The sequence below is a fragment of the Drosophila rhopaloa genome, unplaced genomic scaffold, assembly GCF_018152115.1.
Source record: "Drosophila rhopaloa isolate 14029-0021.01 unplaced genomic scaffold, ASM1815211v1 contig_115, whole genome shotgun sequence".
NCBI lineage: Eukaryota > Metazoa > Arthropoda > Insecta > Diptera > Drosophilidae > Drosophila > Drosophila rhopaloa.
In genome coordinates this window covers 12,612,574-12,626,793 of record NW_025334990.1, presented here as the reverse complement: position 1 = coordinate 12,626,793, position 14,220 = coordinate 12,612,574, and the positions used below count along the sequence as shown (strand labels likewise).

At 42.2% G+C, this 14,220-nt stretch overlaps 2 protein-coding genes across 2 annotated transcripts; both read right to left on the bottom strand.

The window, feature by feature from the left end:
• Positions 1-86: 86 nt before the first annotated feature.
• LOC108040626 (lysophospholipid acyltransferase 1) lies at positions 87-14,044 on the bottom strand. Its single transcript, XM_017118178.2, has 7 exons — positions 13,645-14,044; positions 4,047-4,270; positions 3,825-3,993; positions 3,592-3,762; positions 2,956-3,303; positions 2,558-2,890; positions 87-2,137 (listed from the first exon to the last, which is right to left on the bottom strand). The coding sequence occupies exons 1-7, from the start codon at positions 13,738-13,740 to the stop codon at positions 1,319-1,321; spliced, it is 2,160 nt and encodes a 719-aa protein (XP_016973667.1). The 5' UTR covers positions 13,741-14,044; the 3' UTR covers positions 87-1,318.
• Positions 5,964-8,509, bottom strand: LOC108040627 (mucin-2). Its single transcript, XM_017118179.2, has 2 exons — positions 8,379-8,509; positions 5,964-8,322 (listed from the first exon to the last, which is right to left on the bottom strand). Exons 1-2 carry the CDS (start codon positions 8,386-8,388, stop codon positions 6,071-6,073), a joined length of 2,262 nt encoding a protein of 753 aa, XP_016973668.2. The 5' UTR covers positions 8,389-8,509; the 3' UTR covers positions 5,964-6,070.
• Positions 14,045-14,220: the final 176 nt, after the last annotated feature.

The window sequence follows — 14,220 nt, the reverse complement described above, 5'->3', positions numbered from 1 at the left end:
CGAGACAAATGTGCGCCGAGACTTCGCTTACGTTTAAAGTGGTTCTGTTTCTGTTCTGGTTTTACAGTAAATATAAAAATATATCGTTCATATGTGAGGATTTGTGGCGAAATCGTTTATTGGAACTAACAAAATAATGGGTAAAACAAAAAGGGTTATATATAAAGTGCATGCTTAAGAGCTACGGAGTAGGAAGCCACAAGTGGAGGACACGAACATTTACAAAAAGAGGTGGACCAGCTAAAATGCCAGGTTGGGAAGAATATACATATAAAGTGGAAGCAAGCTGGACATTCCAGACACACTCGCGCAGTTGTACAAAAATTGGTTTAAATTGAATATCAAAAACAACTTGGCGGCTTACTAACTAACTTTAACTACACACGATTTGCTTGGATTTTTGCTTTTTTGTTGCTTGTTACTTGTCAATAGCTTCAGTCTAAAGTTAAAATTTGGTTGACTTCTGTTTTTCTCCTTTTTTTTCTTGTAGAGGATATCATTGGTTCTACTTGACACACTACACTGATGATTTGTTATCGTTCCTTCGGGCGGGATTTGAACTACAATAGTACTGATGTTGGAAAATTGGTTTAGTTTCTTGCACATAGACTATATAGTAAATATTTCAACATATGCAGGTTTACATTAATATACTTATATGGATAAGTTTTCGATTAAAAGTCATGTGACAAACAGTGCGTTTCAAATCTCCTGGAGTGTAGTCAAATTAACTTGTTAATAAGTATTTAAGGTGCAGTCTCGTTTTATGCTTGAATAAATCAAGGATCAAATTTGTGATCTTGTCCAAGGTTTTATCCCTGTGAACATGAGTAAAAATTAGCTTTGAAACACACTATTCGCCTAAGACTGTGGGATCTCAACAAACAAACCTCTACAAACGTACATAGGTTTCTTTTTAACAACAATTAGAGTTTTGGTGCACATTTAGTAAATTTGAAAATAGGTTTTGGCTGCTGATAAATATACTGAATATAAAAGTACATTTTATTTATTATTTGGCTAATCCGCCGCCTTTGACACTTAGTTTAGTGTAAACAATTTGTGTACTTCAGGACTAACAACTAAAAACACTCCGTTCAAAGTGAAAACAAAAAGTGTCTGCATATTGTGTGTGAGCGTGTGTGTACTGTGCGAATATCGTGTGCGTGTTGTATAAATCTCTCAGTTTAGTTTATCTGTCAATAAATCAATCAGATATACAGCACCCCTTTTTGCCCCTTACCGCTTCCAATCCCTGTCGTGGCACCTTTGACATCGTTGTTTTGTTCCGTCTCCTCACACTTGCTGGTCGATGCCACTATTTTGCATGACCATTGCTAAGCACTGCCGGCACTGCTTGCTGTACCACCGCGTTGATCACCTCGATCTCCTTCTTCAGGAAGGCGGCGCCGTTCTCCTCTAGGGAAGGATGGAGGTCAGATGGAGCATTGTTAGGATCTGTGCCATTGTCATGGACAAAGGATATGTTGCGTTTTCGGAGACCGCCACCAGTCGAGGACTCCAAGGGACCGGTGCCGTTGCTGCCGGGCAGCTTCAGCTTGGGAAACTCGATGTCCCGCATCAGATCGTTCTTAAACTCCACAATGCCGCTGACGGTCTCAGTTACAGTCTTATCGATAAATTCCTCAATGTTTTTGGTCTCCGCCTCGATCTTCTCCTTCAGTTTGCTGGACAGCTGGTCCATCTCACACTGGTCATGGGGCACGCTAACGGCGTCCCTGGCGCACCTGGACATTTGTTTCTTTTCTTGCTGTAGCTGTGGGCGGGATCGGGGGTTTACATTGCTCGGTTGCTCGGTTTGCTGTTGTTCGGTCGTGTTGTGTAGTGCAGCAGCTGGCTGCAGGTGTGTTGTCGTGTTGACTTTACATTGAGCGTGCTTATCCTCCTCCCCATCCTCGTTGAGATCATTTCCAGCGGTTAAGGCGGCTGCAGTGGACGGCACCCCACTGGTCATTGTCGCCGCCGCATCCTTGCCGGCCGACAGTTTCAAGCTTTCGCTGTTATTCGACGAGCGAACCCGGCGTTCGCCGCGTATAAACTTGGGTAAAATAAATATGGTCACTAGTGAAATGATGTGAAGGCACAAAAAAAATCTCAGGTACAATTTGATGCTGCCCTGTAAAGCGAAAATATGAAGTCGGTTAATAAATGATGTTTGAGAAAATATAATTTAATGTAAGGTGAGTCGATTTTTTGGTTTTCGAAAAAAATATATAAGAAATATCCTGCAAGTAATCAATGAAAAAGTGTTAGCTATTATTTCTAGACAACTACAGGTTTTAAAAAGGGTAGTCTTTTTTAACAAAATATACCAAGGTGCAATTTAATTTCCAGGTCGAATTCGAAACAAAACTAATGGATATTAAGTTTTGATTTTACTGTAAAAATGGTTTTGTCTTTAGAATCAGATGCAAATTTGGATATTATTATAAACAATAGTAAGAGATTGAAATTAAAAAAAATTGTAACTACAAATTTTAATAGTACATATTTTCATCTTTTTCCTATTTATCGACCAACTTGCGAGCGAACTCACCATAAATTCAAGCAGAACGAATGGGAATGTGGCGTAGCCCAGTACGACGCGTGTGATCAGACAGGTGAGGATGTCGTAGAACATTCGCGTGACCTGGGTGCTCTGGAAGCGATGACGGAAAAGTCGCCGGCCGGTGCGCGCAGCCGTCACAACGACGGCGCCGGTGGCAAAGGTAAGGTAGTAGCCCGGATAAAAGCCGTGCCAGACGGCGCTGAGGGCGAAGGTGAGGAGCGTCCCGTACTGCTTAGGCACCCGCTCATAGACAAGCGTTCGTAGCCAGCGATTGGTGCCGCAGTTCCAGTTGTTGATGGCATCGCGCATGTTCGTCGAAAACTGTTCAAAAATATAACATGGTTATTAAAGATTTGTAATTGTATTTCTAGATATTAAACACCTACCTCAAACGACAGCACATTTATGTTGGATATCAGGTCCCACTTGGGATTGCCATCCTTATCGTAGCCAGTGAAACCTAGGCCTGAGTTGTTGCAAATGGCATCCGCTAGGAGCCAAGCGTGATAATACTTAAAGCGTATGCAGGTGGTCGCCATCATGGCGTACCAGTACTTGTAGATCATGCTGGTGTTGTTTAGGAAGTCATCCTCCTTCATGTCTTTCACTGGATACATTTTCACAAACTTCATGAATATGAAAGCGCACACCACACTGCCAACCACTTTGCGTATCACCGCTTTAGTAGGTGAAGGCTCCAACACTACTTCTCTCTTACTGCTGTCTAGATTACCCTGGTAAAAGAGGATTGGGAATAAGTTTGAATTGCATTAATACGAAGAATTACTGTATTTTTTAAATCATTAAAAATTATCTGGGTATATAAGAAATATTCAAATAAATTCGGATTGGTTATATTCTATTAATTATATATTTAGCGAACTAAGAATAATATTCTTTTATTTTCTTATTCGGCAATTAAAAATCAGAGAAATTGTTATAACAAGGATGAGCTCAGCTCTAATTCCTTCCTAAAGAAATTACTAAAGAGTTGTTAGGCCAGGTGGTCCAATTAAACTTACGTTGCCCGACGGACTGCTCAATAAATTGTAGCCCTCCACGAACTCGATGTAGTCTTTGTAAAAGACCAGTGGACCGGCTAGAATGCTCTGGAAGTGCCAGACGTAGGAGAAGTACTCCAAGGCCGAGGGCATTTTGCGAATCGCATGGTATTGCTGGGCCTTGGTCAGTTCCTGTGAGATGAAAAATAATATTAGCCTCCTGTTTAATAATAGTTCGCCAACTCCACACTTACCTCATCCCGCCGCACGAATCCATCGTGAATGCTGAATGCCAGACTGGTCACCTTCTGGGTGATGATCATTAGGGGCCCGGTAATGTCCAGGGCATAGGATCCATAGTCGTAGAGTTGGCGCATTAGATGCACGCCCAGGAGATAGCTCATGGCGACCAGCAGGACGGCTCTAAAATATAAAATAATTAGTGAAAGGCTTTGGAATCAGTGGTTAATAATTACCTTTGCACGATGCGCGGATCCTGGGTACGGATGACGATGTAACATATTGCCGGAAGTCCGGCAATGTGGATTGCCTGTTTACCAAAGCAAAAGTAGCCAAAGGCCAGGCCAATCGAGAGGGCGAACGTGTGACGCAACTTACTGGACACCTTCGAAGGATGCAGCATGGACCGGAAGAGCGAGGCGAGGAAGAGAGCCGATATTTGGCAGATTAAGAAGTTTACCTGCAAGTAAAGGAAGAGTTTTCGAAAGGGATTAGAAAAGTACAGGTTTAATAAAAAATTTATTGATCTAAGATATTTTCTTAGAATTACACATGCAAAAATTTGTAGTCATACGAGGATATAACTTAAAAAGTGTGCAACAGGTAATCGTTTCTGACCCTATACGTATATATATTTTATTTGACCGTCCGTATGAACGTCAAGGTCTCGGGAAGTATAATAGCTATAGAAATTACGCATGCAAGTTTTCAAAGTTTTGCCACGCCCACAAATCGTGAAATTCTTTAGAGACCAGATAGATAAATGTCTTAGCGGTATTTGATCAATATTAAAGACACAAAAAATGTTTTAAAAAACATATTAATAAAATTGTCATAGATCGTTCTCAATTTAAATGTAATTCCTTCCGGAACCAAAATTATAAAAGTCACAACAACGAATCTAGTTAATAATACCCCTTTATGTTGTATTGCCGGAGGTCACTTGAGATCTTTGGACCCAACCGGCAAAGCGGGGCACATGCAGTAGGCACGTGTCTTTCTAGATTTGCAATTGTAATGCGAGAACAGCATCCCCCACTCATTGCCGCCCAGATCACCCATCACACAGCGCCAGAGAAATGGGGCCACAAGTGCTTGTCAACTATTGCACTTGATCATGGCGATCGCCGATCACGATCACGCGTTGTGATCAATGTTCGTTCTTCTCCACTTTTGCTGACCATCAGTGGCCTTGGCTTCTATCACGATGTAAATGTTTAGGAGCCCCGAACGGATCTCTGCAAAATGGCCTTTGCCTGGTTGTTCGAGGGTTTTGGTGTTATTTTCCGCTCGTTTGCTTTTTCGCACGAGTCCCGTGCCAATGAATAAGCAATGAGGGGCCCCAAATTAGACCGGGTGAGTTCCCTCCGTGGGTGCCGTTTAATTGATATCAATTGCTCGACGCTTTCAACTTGATTCCCATTCCTTGAAACGCATTTTCAACTGTCCTCGATAAGGTGCGATAAGAAAAGGTCTTTGGGGGGAATGAAATCAGACCACACCTATTCTGGGGTTATTCGCAGACAGCATAAACATAGAAAGCGGATGCGACGGCTGTGGGCTCGAGTCACTCTTATCAATTATCAAGCCAAAGCAATTACGAATTGTTTGCCGCTCACCCACACATACAAACTTATATTATTATTAAAACACCAGTAATCGTACACATCCACAAACTGCAATCGGCGCTTGCCAGTGTAGCAGAAATGAAATCAAATACTTAATCGGCTATATGTAATCACATTCATTAATTAACAATTTGATTGCCACAAGTGAGAAGTCAATGACTTAATTCTAACATTAACACAGTTTATATTATGCGCAGTTTGTCTGTTTTATTTTGTTTCTTTGTTTCAAGTACTTATACTATGAGACACGCGTTGTACGTCGTCAACAAAAAAGCTTTTGCTGGTTGGCAATTACAAATGCCTTTTTCCAAAAGTATTTAGGTTCGCTATAAGTCGATCAACAGTTGAATCTATTTGAATTTCGTTGATCTATCAGCAAGTTATCTAAAATTCAAGTACAACAATACAAGTAAAACCAAACAATTAGAATTTGATTTTGGGTTTGATTTTAAAATGCTTTTTATGATACCCATAAAGAACCAAGAGAGATCGCATCGTTATACGAAAAAAGATAATCGTCTTGGATGTGATTTATATGCTGTTTATTGAGTAGGTGGTTACTGTTGGTTACGAATACAAGTTGCAATACAAACTCTGGTCTTACTCCAGTTGAGTCGAGATGGCCAAGTTGCTTAGTTACGCTGGGCGGGACAGTTTAGCACCTGACTGCGAGGAAGGCACTCTCCTGCCTCCGAATCGTACCACAGACCGGGACGGCACTTGCGGAGCAGACGACGACCGGCGCGGCACTCATAGTACCTCCTGCAATGACTCGGATCTTGGACGATACTTCCCTCCGCGCGGCCAACGCACATGGCACTGGTTCCAATCGGGATGGTAACTTTGGTGCTGCTGCTAGAACCAGGAAGGAGATCCTCGATTGGCTTGGGAATCAGATCCTCACGCTTTTTTTCATCAGATCCGCAGGCCGGTGTGGTTGTCTCCTCGCAGGGTGGTGGAGAACTAGTGGTGGGATTGCATAAGGGGGTGGTTGTAGGCTCACAAGGAGCGGTCGTTGTGCTTGGTGTCGTGATTTCGACGGTTAATGGGGTTGTAGTGATTTCAGCGGCAGTCGTCGTTGGTGTCGTTATTTCACAGGGTGGTGGAGAACTAGTGGTGGGATTGCATGGGGGGGTGGTTGTAGACTCACTAGGAGCGGACGTTGTGCTTGGCGTCGTGATTTCGACGGTTGATGGGGTTGTAGTGATTTCAGCGGCGGTCGTCGTTGGTGTCGTTATTTCACAGGGTGGCTGTTGTGTAGAAGTGGTTGGTTCGGGAGTTTTTACTTCACAGGTTGTTGTCGTTGGAGTGGTTGGAGTTGAAGTCGCTTCTGGAGGTGGTGCTTCGGTGGAAGGCTCGACGGGAGGTGGGGCTTCGGTGGAAGGCTCTACAGGAGGTGGAGCTTCGGTGGAAGGCTCTACAGGAGGTGGAGCTTCGGTGGAAGGCTCGACGGGAGGTGGAGCTTCGGTGGAAGGCTCTACAGGAGGTGGAGCTTCGGTGGAAGGTTCGACGGGAGGTGGTGCTTCGGTGGAAGGCTCTACAGGAGGTGGAGCTTCGGTGGAAGGCTCTGCAGGAGGTGGAGCTTCGGTGGAAGGCTCGACGGGAGGTGGTGCTTCGGTGGAAGGCTCACAGGGCGAAGGTGGTGCTGGGGTTGAAGGCTCATTAGGAGGTGTGACTGGCTCACAGGGTGCTGGAGTTGAAGTCTCTCCTGGAGGTGGTGCTTCGGTGGAAGGCTCGACGGGAGGTGGGGCTTCGGTAGAAGGCTCTACAGGATGTGGAGCTTCGGTGGAAGGCTCGACGGGAGGTGGTGCTTCGGTGGTAGGCTCTGCAGGAGGTGGAGCTTCGGTGGAAGGCTCGACGGGAGGTGGTGCTTCGGTGGTAGGCTCTGCAGGAGGTGGAGCTTCGGTGGAAGGCTCGACGGGAGGTGGTGCTTCGGTGGAAGGCTCTGCAGGAGGTGGAGCTTCGGTGGAAGGCTCTACAGGAGGTGGAGCTTCGGTGGAAGGCTCACAGGGCGAAGGTGGTGCTGGGGTTGAAGGCTCATTAGGAGGTGTGACTGGCTCACAGGGTGCTGGAGTTGAAGTCTCTCCTGGAGGTGGTGCTTCGGTGGAAGGTTCACAGGGTGAAGGTGGTGCTGGGGTTGAAGGCTCACTAGGAGGCGTAACTGTGTTTGAAGGCTCACAGGGTGGCTGTTGGGACGCAGTCGTTTGTTCGGGGGTCTCTATTTCACAAGGTGTTGTTGTCGTCGGGGTTGTTGTAGTGGTGGTTGTTGTTGTTGTAGTGGTTGTTGTTGTAGTGGTTGTTGTTGTTGTAGTAGTGGTGGTTGTTGTTGTTGTAGTAGTGGTTGTTGTTGTAGTAGTAGTGGTTGTTGTTGTTGTAGTGGTTGTTGTTGTTGTAGTAGTGGTTGTTGTTGTAGTAGTGGTTGTTGTTGTTGTAGTAGTGGTTGTTGTTGTTGTAGTAGTGGTTGTTGTAGTAGTAGTTGTTGTAGTAGTAGTTGTTGTAGTAGTAGTTGTTGTTGTCGTGGTAGTAGTTGTCGTTGTTGGGGCACACGTAGTTGTTGTTGTTGTTGGGGCACACGTTGTTGTTGTTGTTGTTGTTGGGGCACACGTTGTTGTTGTTGTTGTTGGGGCACACGTTGTTGTTGTTGTTGTTGGGGCACACGTTGTTGTTGTTGTCGTTGGAGCCTCAGTGGTCGTTGTCGTGGTATCCTCCTTGCAGCTTGGAGTGGTCGTTTCACATGGTGGAGTGGTCGTCCGCGTGCAGGGCGGCCTTGTGGTCGTGGGCTGGCACGGCTTACCTGGAGATTCTGGCTCTGGGCGGTTGATTCTGTGGGCAGATCCGGCGCAGATAGCGACGGATGCCACAAGGGCCAGAAGGAAAAGGCTTGCTAGGAGGGGAAGCTTTAGCGAGGAATCCTCAAACACTTTCAAACAGGACACTTACACAGATTCATCGAATTTTTCGGGCGGCGCAAAAGGATAACTAACTGCTGCTGGCTACTTTACCGCTTTCGCTTCGGTGCTCTGACAACTGACCCACCTGCAGCCTCTTTTTATAGCCAGATCGTAAAGAGGGTGCTATGTTCTGGGCTACCCGGTTACAAGTAAGTTACTACATTTCCCTGATAACTTCTGGCCAATTTGCAAAGTGCAGTCAGGAAAGTATGTTTTATTAGTAATAAATAATAATATAGTTCTACTGTCACAGCCATTTGTAACAGTGGTTCAAAAATCATCTTTATTGTATAATGATTTTTTGTAAACATATAATTAATTCTTGACTTCCAAAAAATGGTTATAAAGGATAATTCTTGGGTTAACTCTGATATTTAAAATGTTTAATTTAAAAGCTACTATAAAACTTATTAATAGAATTATACCGTTTTAAAGCAATGTACTTAAATTTCTCTTTCTATCTTTACAAGTTTGTAGCATCTCAGAAGTTCCGCTCTCGAATTTCATAATGAACAGGCACACTTCTGCCGTTGCCGATAACACTGCAATATATGTATACATATATATCTATAGATATCTGGATTTGTATATCGGGAAGTTGTACCCACAAAGGGGCCACGTCTCCCAGCCATTTAACACTATGGGCCAAAGATAAAGACGACCCTCACGCGATTTCAGATAGCCAGTGATAAGTCGGGCAGAACAATAAAGTTCGTCAATATAAAAGGTTGTTGCCACTAACCTTAGATTACAGACTTCGGGTATCAAAGTGATTACAAGGTGAATCACGCTGGTAGGGAGAATAGCCATCGAACCAGCAGTTTTCCCATTCGGACGCATGTTGTAATCATCATCCGAGTACCCCATGCGCAATAAGTGGGTTCGCATTGCTGCTGGCCAAAACCGGTTCTTTGTTGCCTCAGTCCAAGTTGTATGGCTAAAACACAAGCGAAGACCGGCCTCACCGAAAGGAAAATCTTGCCTAAGAATTATGATTTAAGCCCAACTGGGGAACCAGCATAAAAAGGGCAACAAGTGGGTGTTGGGCAACTTGTTGGCATTGAACACAGAAAACTAACACTGAGGAAAATTTCAGGACATGATTATTGTATAAATACAAATCTACAAACAACTTTAAGAGCGACTAAGCATATTATATAATGGCGATTTCCAAGTATTTAATTTTTAAATGATTTCGCAAGATTGCTTTTCAGTGAAGGGAACTCAACTCAAGTATGCGGAAGAAGGAAAATCTTTTTCCTAGCTTTTGTTTCAGAATGAACGATGAGTGAAGGTTTCGGCTCCCCAAGCTCAAAGTATACTTGTAATTACATACATATGTATGTTCATTGTGGCTTTCTGTGGGGACCTCGAATACAAAACTCATGTCTCTGCAATGCGCCCAAGGCAAAATAACTAAATCGGGCATAAATTCAGGTGTACAGCTTGGCGACCAATCGAATTTCAGGGCACGCAGTCATAAAGCCACAATGAGAATTCCAATTACCAAGTGCTTCCCTTTGAACATCCTGCAAAGCACACTAACTGCACCAAATGAACACGGCAAAGATTGTCTATTGGTAGGGCAAACAGTTTAAAGTCAAATATGTGGACCCAAGCTCTTCATCTCCCGTTCAAGCGCATTGTTTGCGCTATTATGAGGAGATAGCTGCCTGCATGTCAAGATAAGATGTTGCCATGGTTCCGGCCGGCAACAATGCAATATAGTTTGCAGCGCAAGCAATTTGTGGGTCCTCATCTGGCATTGTTCGCTGGGATTCCTTAGCTACGAGCTGGGCTTTATTTCATTTACTTAGCCCTCTCTCCAGAAGATGCGACATTAAGGTAAGAGAGGTTGTCTTATAAAAGCAATTATGTTTGAATTATACTTTTTTAATACAACTTTTTCTATCTGTGATAACCCAAATATCAACATTCTCGAAAAATATATTGTTTCTGCGTTATAGATCTTATTTGGTAAGACCCAAAAATCAAAAGCAGTCCATAAAAGACATGTTATTTTAGCTAATGGAATAATATATTAAACAAAAGTTTAAATGTTGCATTCTTCTGATAAAAACTCTGTGTGCAGATGGGACACTCATCAATCAACTGGGTTGTGGACTGACTCAATCTGAAATGCAAACAATCGTAGATACATACATATGTATCACAAATCCCACGTGCAATGCCAATGGAAACAGATCATAAATCGTTTGATTAACACGCCGCATTGCCAAATATTTTAAATAGTATAGCGGAATACAGATAGAAAGAGCGAAAGGCGAAAAGGGGTGGTCTTACGCCAACCCAAAAAAAAAAGTGGCGTGATCACTATAAATAAAACAATAAAAGAACCGCCAAAAGATATACCCAAGACAAAAGCGAACGCACGATAAAAGCAAAAGTCAAAACAAAGTCTAATTGCGAAATTCGTTAAGAATGCAGATATACATATGGAAATCGTTTGAGAAACAGCCAAACAAAACAAACCGACAAAAACGAAAGTAATTAATTCCAGATGATTACTTCACCATAAATCATCACTAAGTTATTATGACTCGTATATACCCATTACAATGAAAAAAAAGAAGGGTATGCCAACAACCGTTAGAGGCGCCAAACAGCTGTCAAAATCAGAAAACATAACGAAGACCGCAAAACAGACTACACAACAAAAGCAACGAGTTCAAACAACTGCGGCACCCCAAACTCAAGGTCACAGAAATAATAATAATATCATAAAATGCATGTTGGGGTGGCGGAGAAAGCAGGGAGCGCAACAATTGACTTTGCTTTCGCTTTATCTCCATGCATATTAGTCGATTTTTATTATCTTGGCGTGCACTGCAATTCAATTGATATTTGCTGGCCATACTCTGTCTTTATTCGTATTTTTCCTTTTCTGATTCCGATATAATCACACGAACCGGTTAAAAACTTCCACGGGAACGCAAATGTTGTGAAATACGTACATATTATTATTAAATTGTATGTATACGCCAGTAAAAAAACAAGCACCACAGCGATGAGTTGTTTATTGTTGTTTATTAATAAAAATATCGTACCATAACAGTACGACAGCGGTGGCGTTTTTATTAACGAATTCTTACAAAATTAAATAAAGTATTTTTAACAATCGGTCGTCAGAAAATGTGTAATCAATTAAAGTTATTATGGCTACAAAGCGTACTTTTAATGAGTTAAATAATTACTAAGGTGTTTTTTTTTATTGTTTTTATTGCACCATAATAGCTTTCAAATCACTAACATAAAAATATAAAAACCATCTGCTAGTCATTATTTAACTCATTAATAGAACGTTTTGAAAAATGATTCTACATTATGTTGACTGACTAGGAAAAATGTATCTATGATAACATAAAAGCAATTTTTGGAACTCGCCCGTAATGATAGTTGATTGACCCGGAGTGTATCAAGAAAGCGAAGGAGTGTCAGTGTGGGAGGCGAATTCAAGATTCCGAGAGAAAAGCAAAACTGAGAATAAACCGCAACTGACCGGCCGGGACTGCATCTGGCCATTAACGCCTCTCGCGATCCTATTGAGTACCTTTAACTATTTAAGTACTACATATTTAGATGCCTTGAACATGGAACAATTGGCCAATTCATCGCCATTTGCGCAGTTGCGTGCTACGGCCTTCGCTGTGAATTATTGTAGTAAAATGAATAAAGCGAATAAAATATCAGGCGCAGCGATTTCCAAAATAGTGTCGCCCACCCACAAAAACTCGATTACTTAGTACAGTAAACTCTGTTTTTAGTGAACTTTCTTACTATTGTCTTATTCCCTTATTCATTTATCATCTATCTATTAATAGTTTTGGTTACAAAGCTATGACTACACCAGATATTTCCAAGATAAGTATGTTAAGATAAAGAATTATCACTATTTGGTTCTTGAATTTTTGTTTTTAATAACATTTCTATGCCACTTAAGTTGCCTAGGTTGACTAAATAGAGCACTTACTGTTTTTTGTTTAAAAGACTGACTGACTCATGCGGTCAACATCAGCTGAGTCAAAACAACAAGAAAACGGCTAACCAATACACAGCCAAGCTGTTGATATTTGTTTGCAAGCAAAAGAAGCGCTAAAAATTCAATTATATTCAATGGAGAGCGGGAATAAGAGATGTATATATGTATCGTTGGAGCCAAGTCAGTCAAATTGGATTTCTCATAGCCCTTGATAAAGACAATTGCCAGATAGCTGAATTAACACTGGATTTCTTGCAGTGTGTGAGTGTGTCGGCCTTACATCGGATGTTAGCATTAGGTCATCGGAATTGAAAAATATGACGATTACGTACGTGTATGCCACTTGATTTGGGCCAGAAAATGCCTCCGTATGAATCACATTTCAATATGCCGACTGCAGTTATGCAAATCACATTGCGCCAAACGAATGGGGCAAAAATAGGGGGTAATGAGATGTAAAAGGGGAGGCAATAAGTGTGCCTGTGCGACACTCTCTGTGAAGAGATTAATCACAACCCCCTTCACATTACCCCACTATTAAATGATGCAAAACATTTTAAATTTAGCGAAATCAACGGTGCGTCAGTCACAACAATAGTAATTTCAAAATTTTACGCTAGACAACTCTCGGCATGGAAAATTCCACTGTTAATTCTTACCAACTGATAAGCTCATCACATTCAAGTTGTCTAAACGGAATTAGAGAATCTAAAAACTACAAAGTGGGTATAATTTAAGGCAAAAGCCAAATTCGATTAGCTGCCAAGAGTGGCGCACGTTATAAAAGGTGCAGTACAGTGCCCTCTTTTTATATAGGTTTCAAATATACAAATAACGATTATATACAATTTAAATAAGCATTTCTTATGGTTTCACTATAAACATTATTCTGAGTTGTACAATTAATTTTTTTTTCTTAAGATAAATAATTGTAATAGGTGGTTCACTCTATACATTGTTCACTGTTAACGGGAACTTTGTTTGGGCAACCGGCAATGGAATTTATTTACCCAACCGTTGCCAGGTAAATTTAGTATATTTCCCAGAAGGGGAAATCCCTTCCATGTCCTTCAAGAAATGCATTGTTTTTAAGAAGAGAGAGTTTCTGCAGCGGATTTATCCCGCATGATTAGCACACACACAGAAACACGCGTATACACACGCACACGTGCACACGCCCGTTTCGAAAAGAGAAGGTGGGGGGATTAAATAGGACCAGAACCCAGGCAGTTTTGAAGTAAATACTATTACTTACCAAGTCCACGGAGAGCCCCACCATATCCGCCAGCCATGTGAAGGTTCGGCTGCCGTTGTAGCAATCATTCTCAATGAATTTCGGCGGTTCTATCATTTTGCTGTATGTTTTCTTTATCCGTTCTTTTCTGTTGCGTTGTTGTTGCTGTCGGTTGGTCGTTCCGATTTCAGTGCTTCATTGGGAAAACTTCGCGATTCACTACACTTTTACGGTTCTTCTGGGCACCACCGAACGGTCGAGGTCCCCGTGTGGGCGGAGGGAAGCGCGCTGAACGTTCACTTATAATTTTGTGCAACAATTTGGAAGTGTTTGGCTGCTCGGAACGGATCTCTCGTGTCCGTGCGTATAAATGGAATATTCGAAACGCAATAGAGATGGGCGCTCGGTGTGTTCTGTGTGGCCAGTGATGGTAGTCACAGCCGATAGTTCGAGGCGCTATGTCTGGTTAACAGCGCTCTGAGGGCCTGTTAACACCATGCCGTAAATTTATCGACAAATCGGATCTATTTAGCGCACAAATTTTAAAAGCTTGATGTTTTTGTCAAATGTTGTCGTATTCAGCTCTTTTATATTTTA

Bases quoted from the DNA above. Each gene is read 5' to 3' on its own strand.
- LOC108040626 (XM_017118178.2), bottom strand. From the start codon at position 13,740: ATGATAGAACCGCCGAAATTCATTGAGAATGATTGCTACAACGGCAGC. The intron at 4,271-13,644 runs GTAAGTAATAGT...CTTTACTTGCAG, and splicing joins TGGGGCTCTCCGTGGACTTG to GTAAACTTCTTAATCTGCCA. The intron at 3,304-3,591 runs GTAAGTTTAATT...CTCTTTTACCAG, and splicing joins TGAGCAGTCCGTCGGGCAAC to GGTAATCTAGACAGCAGTAA.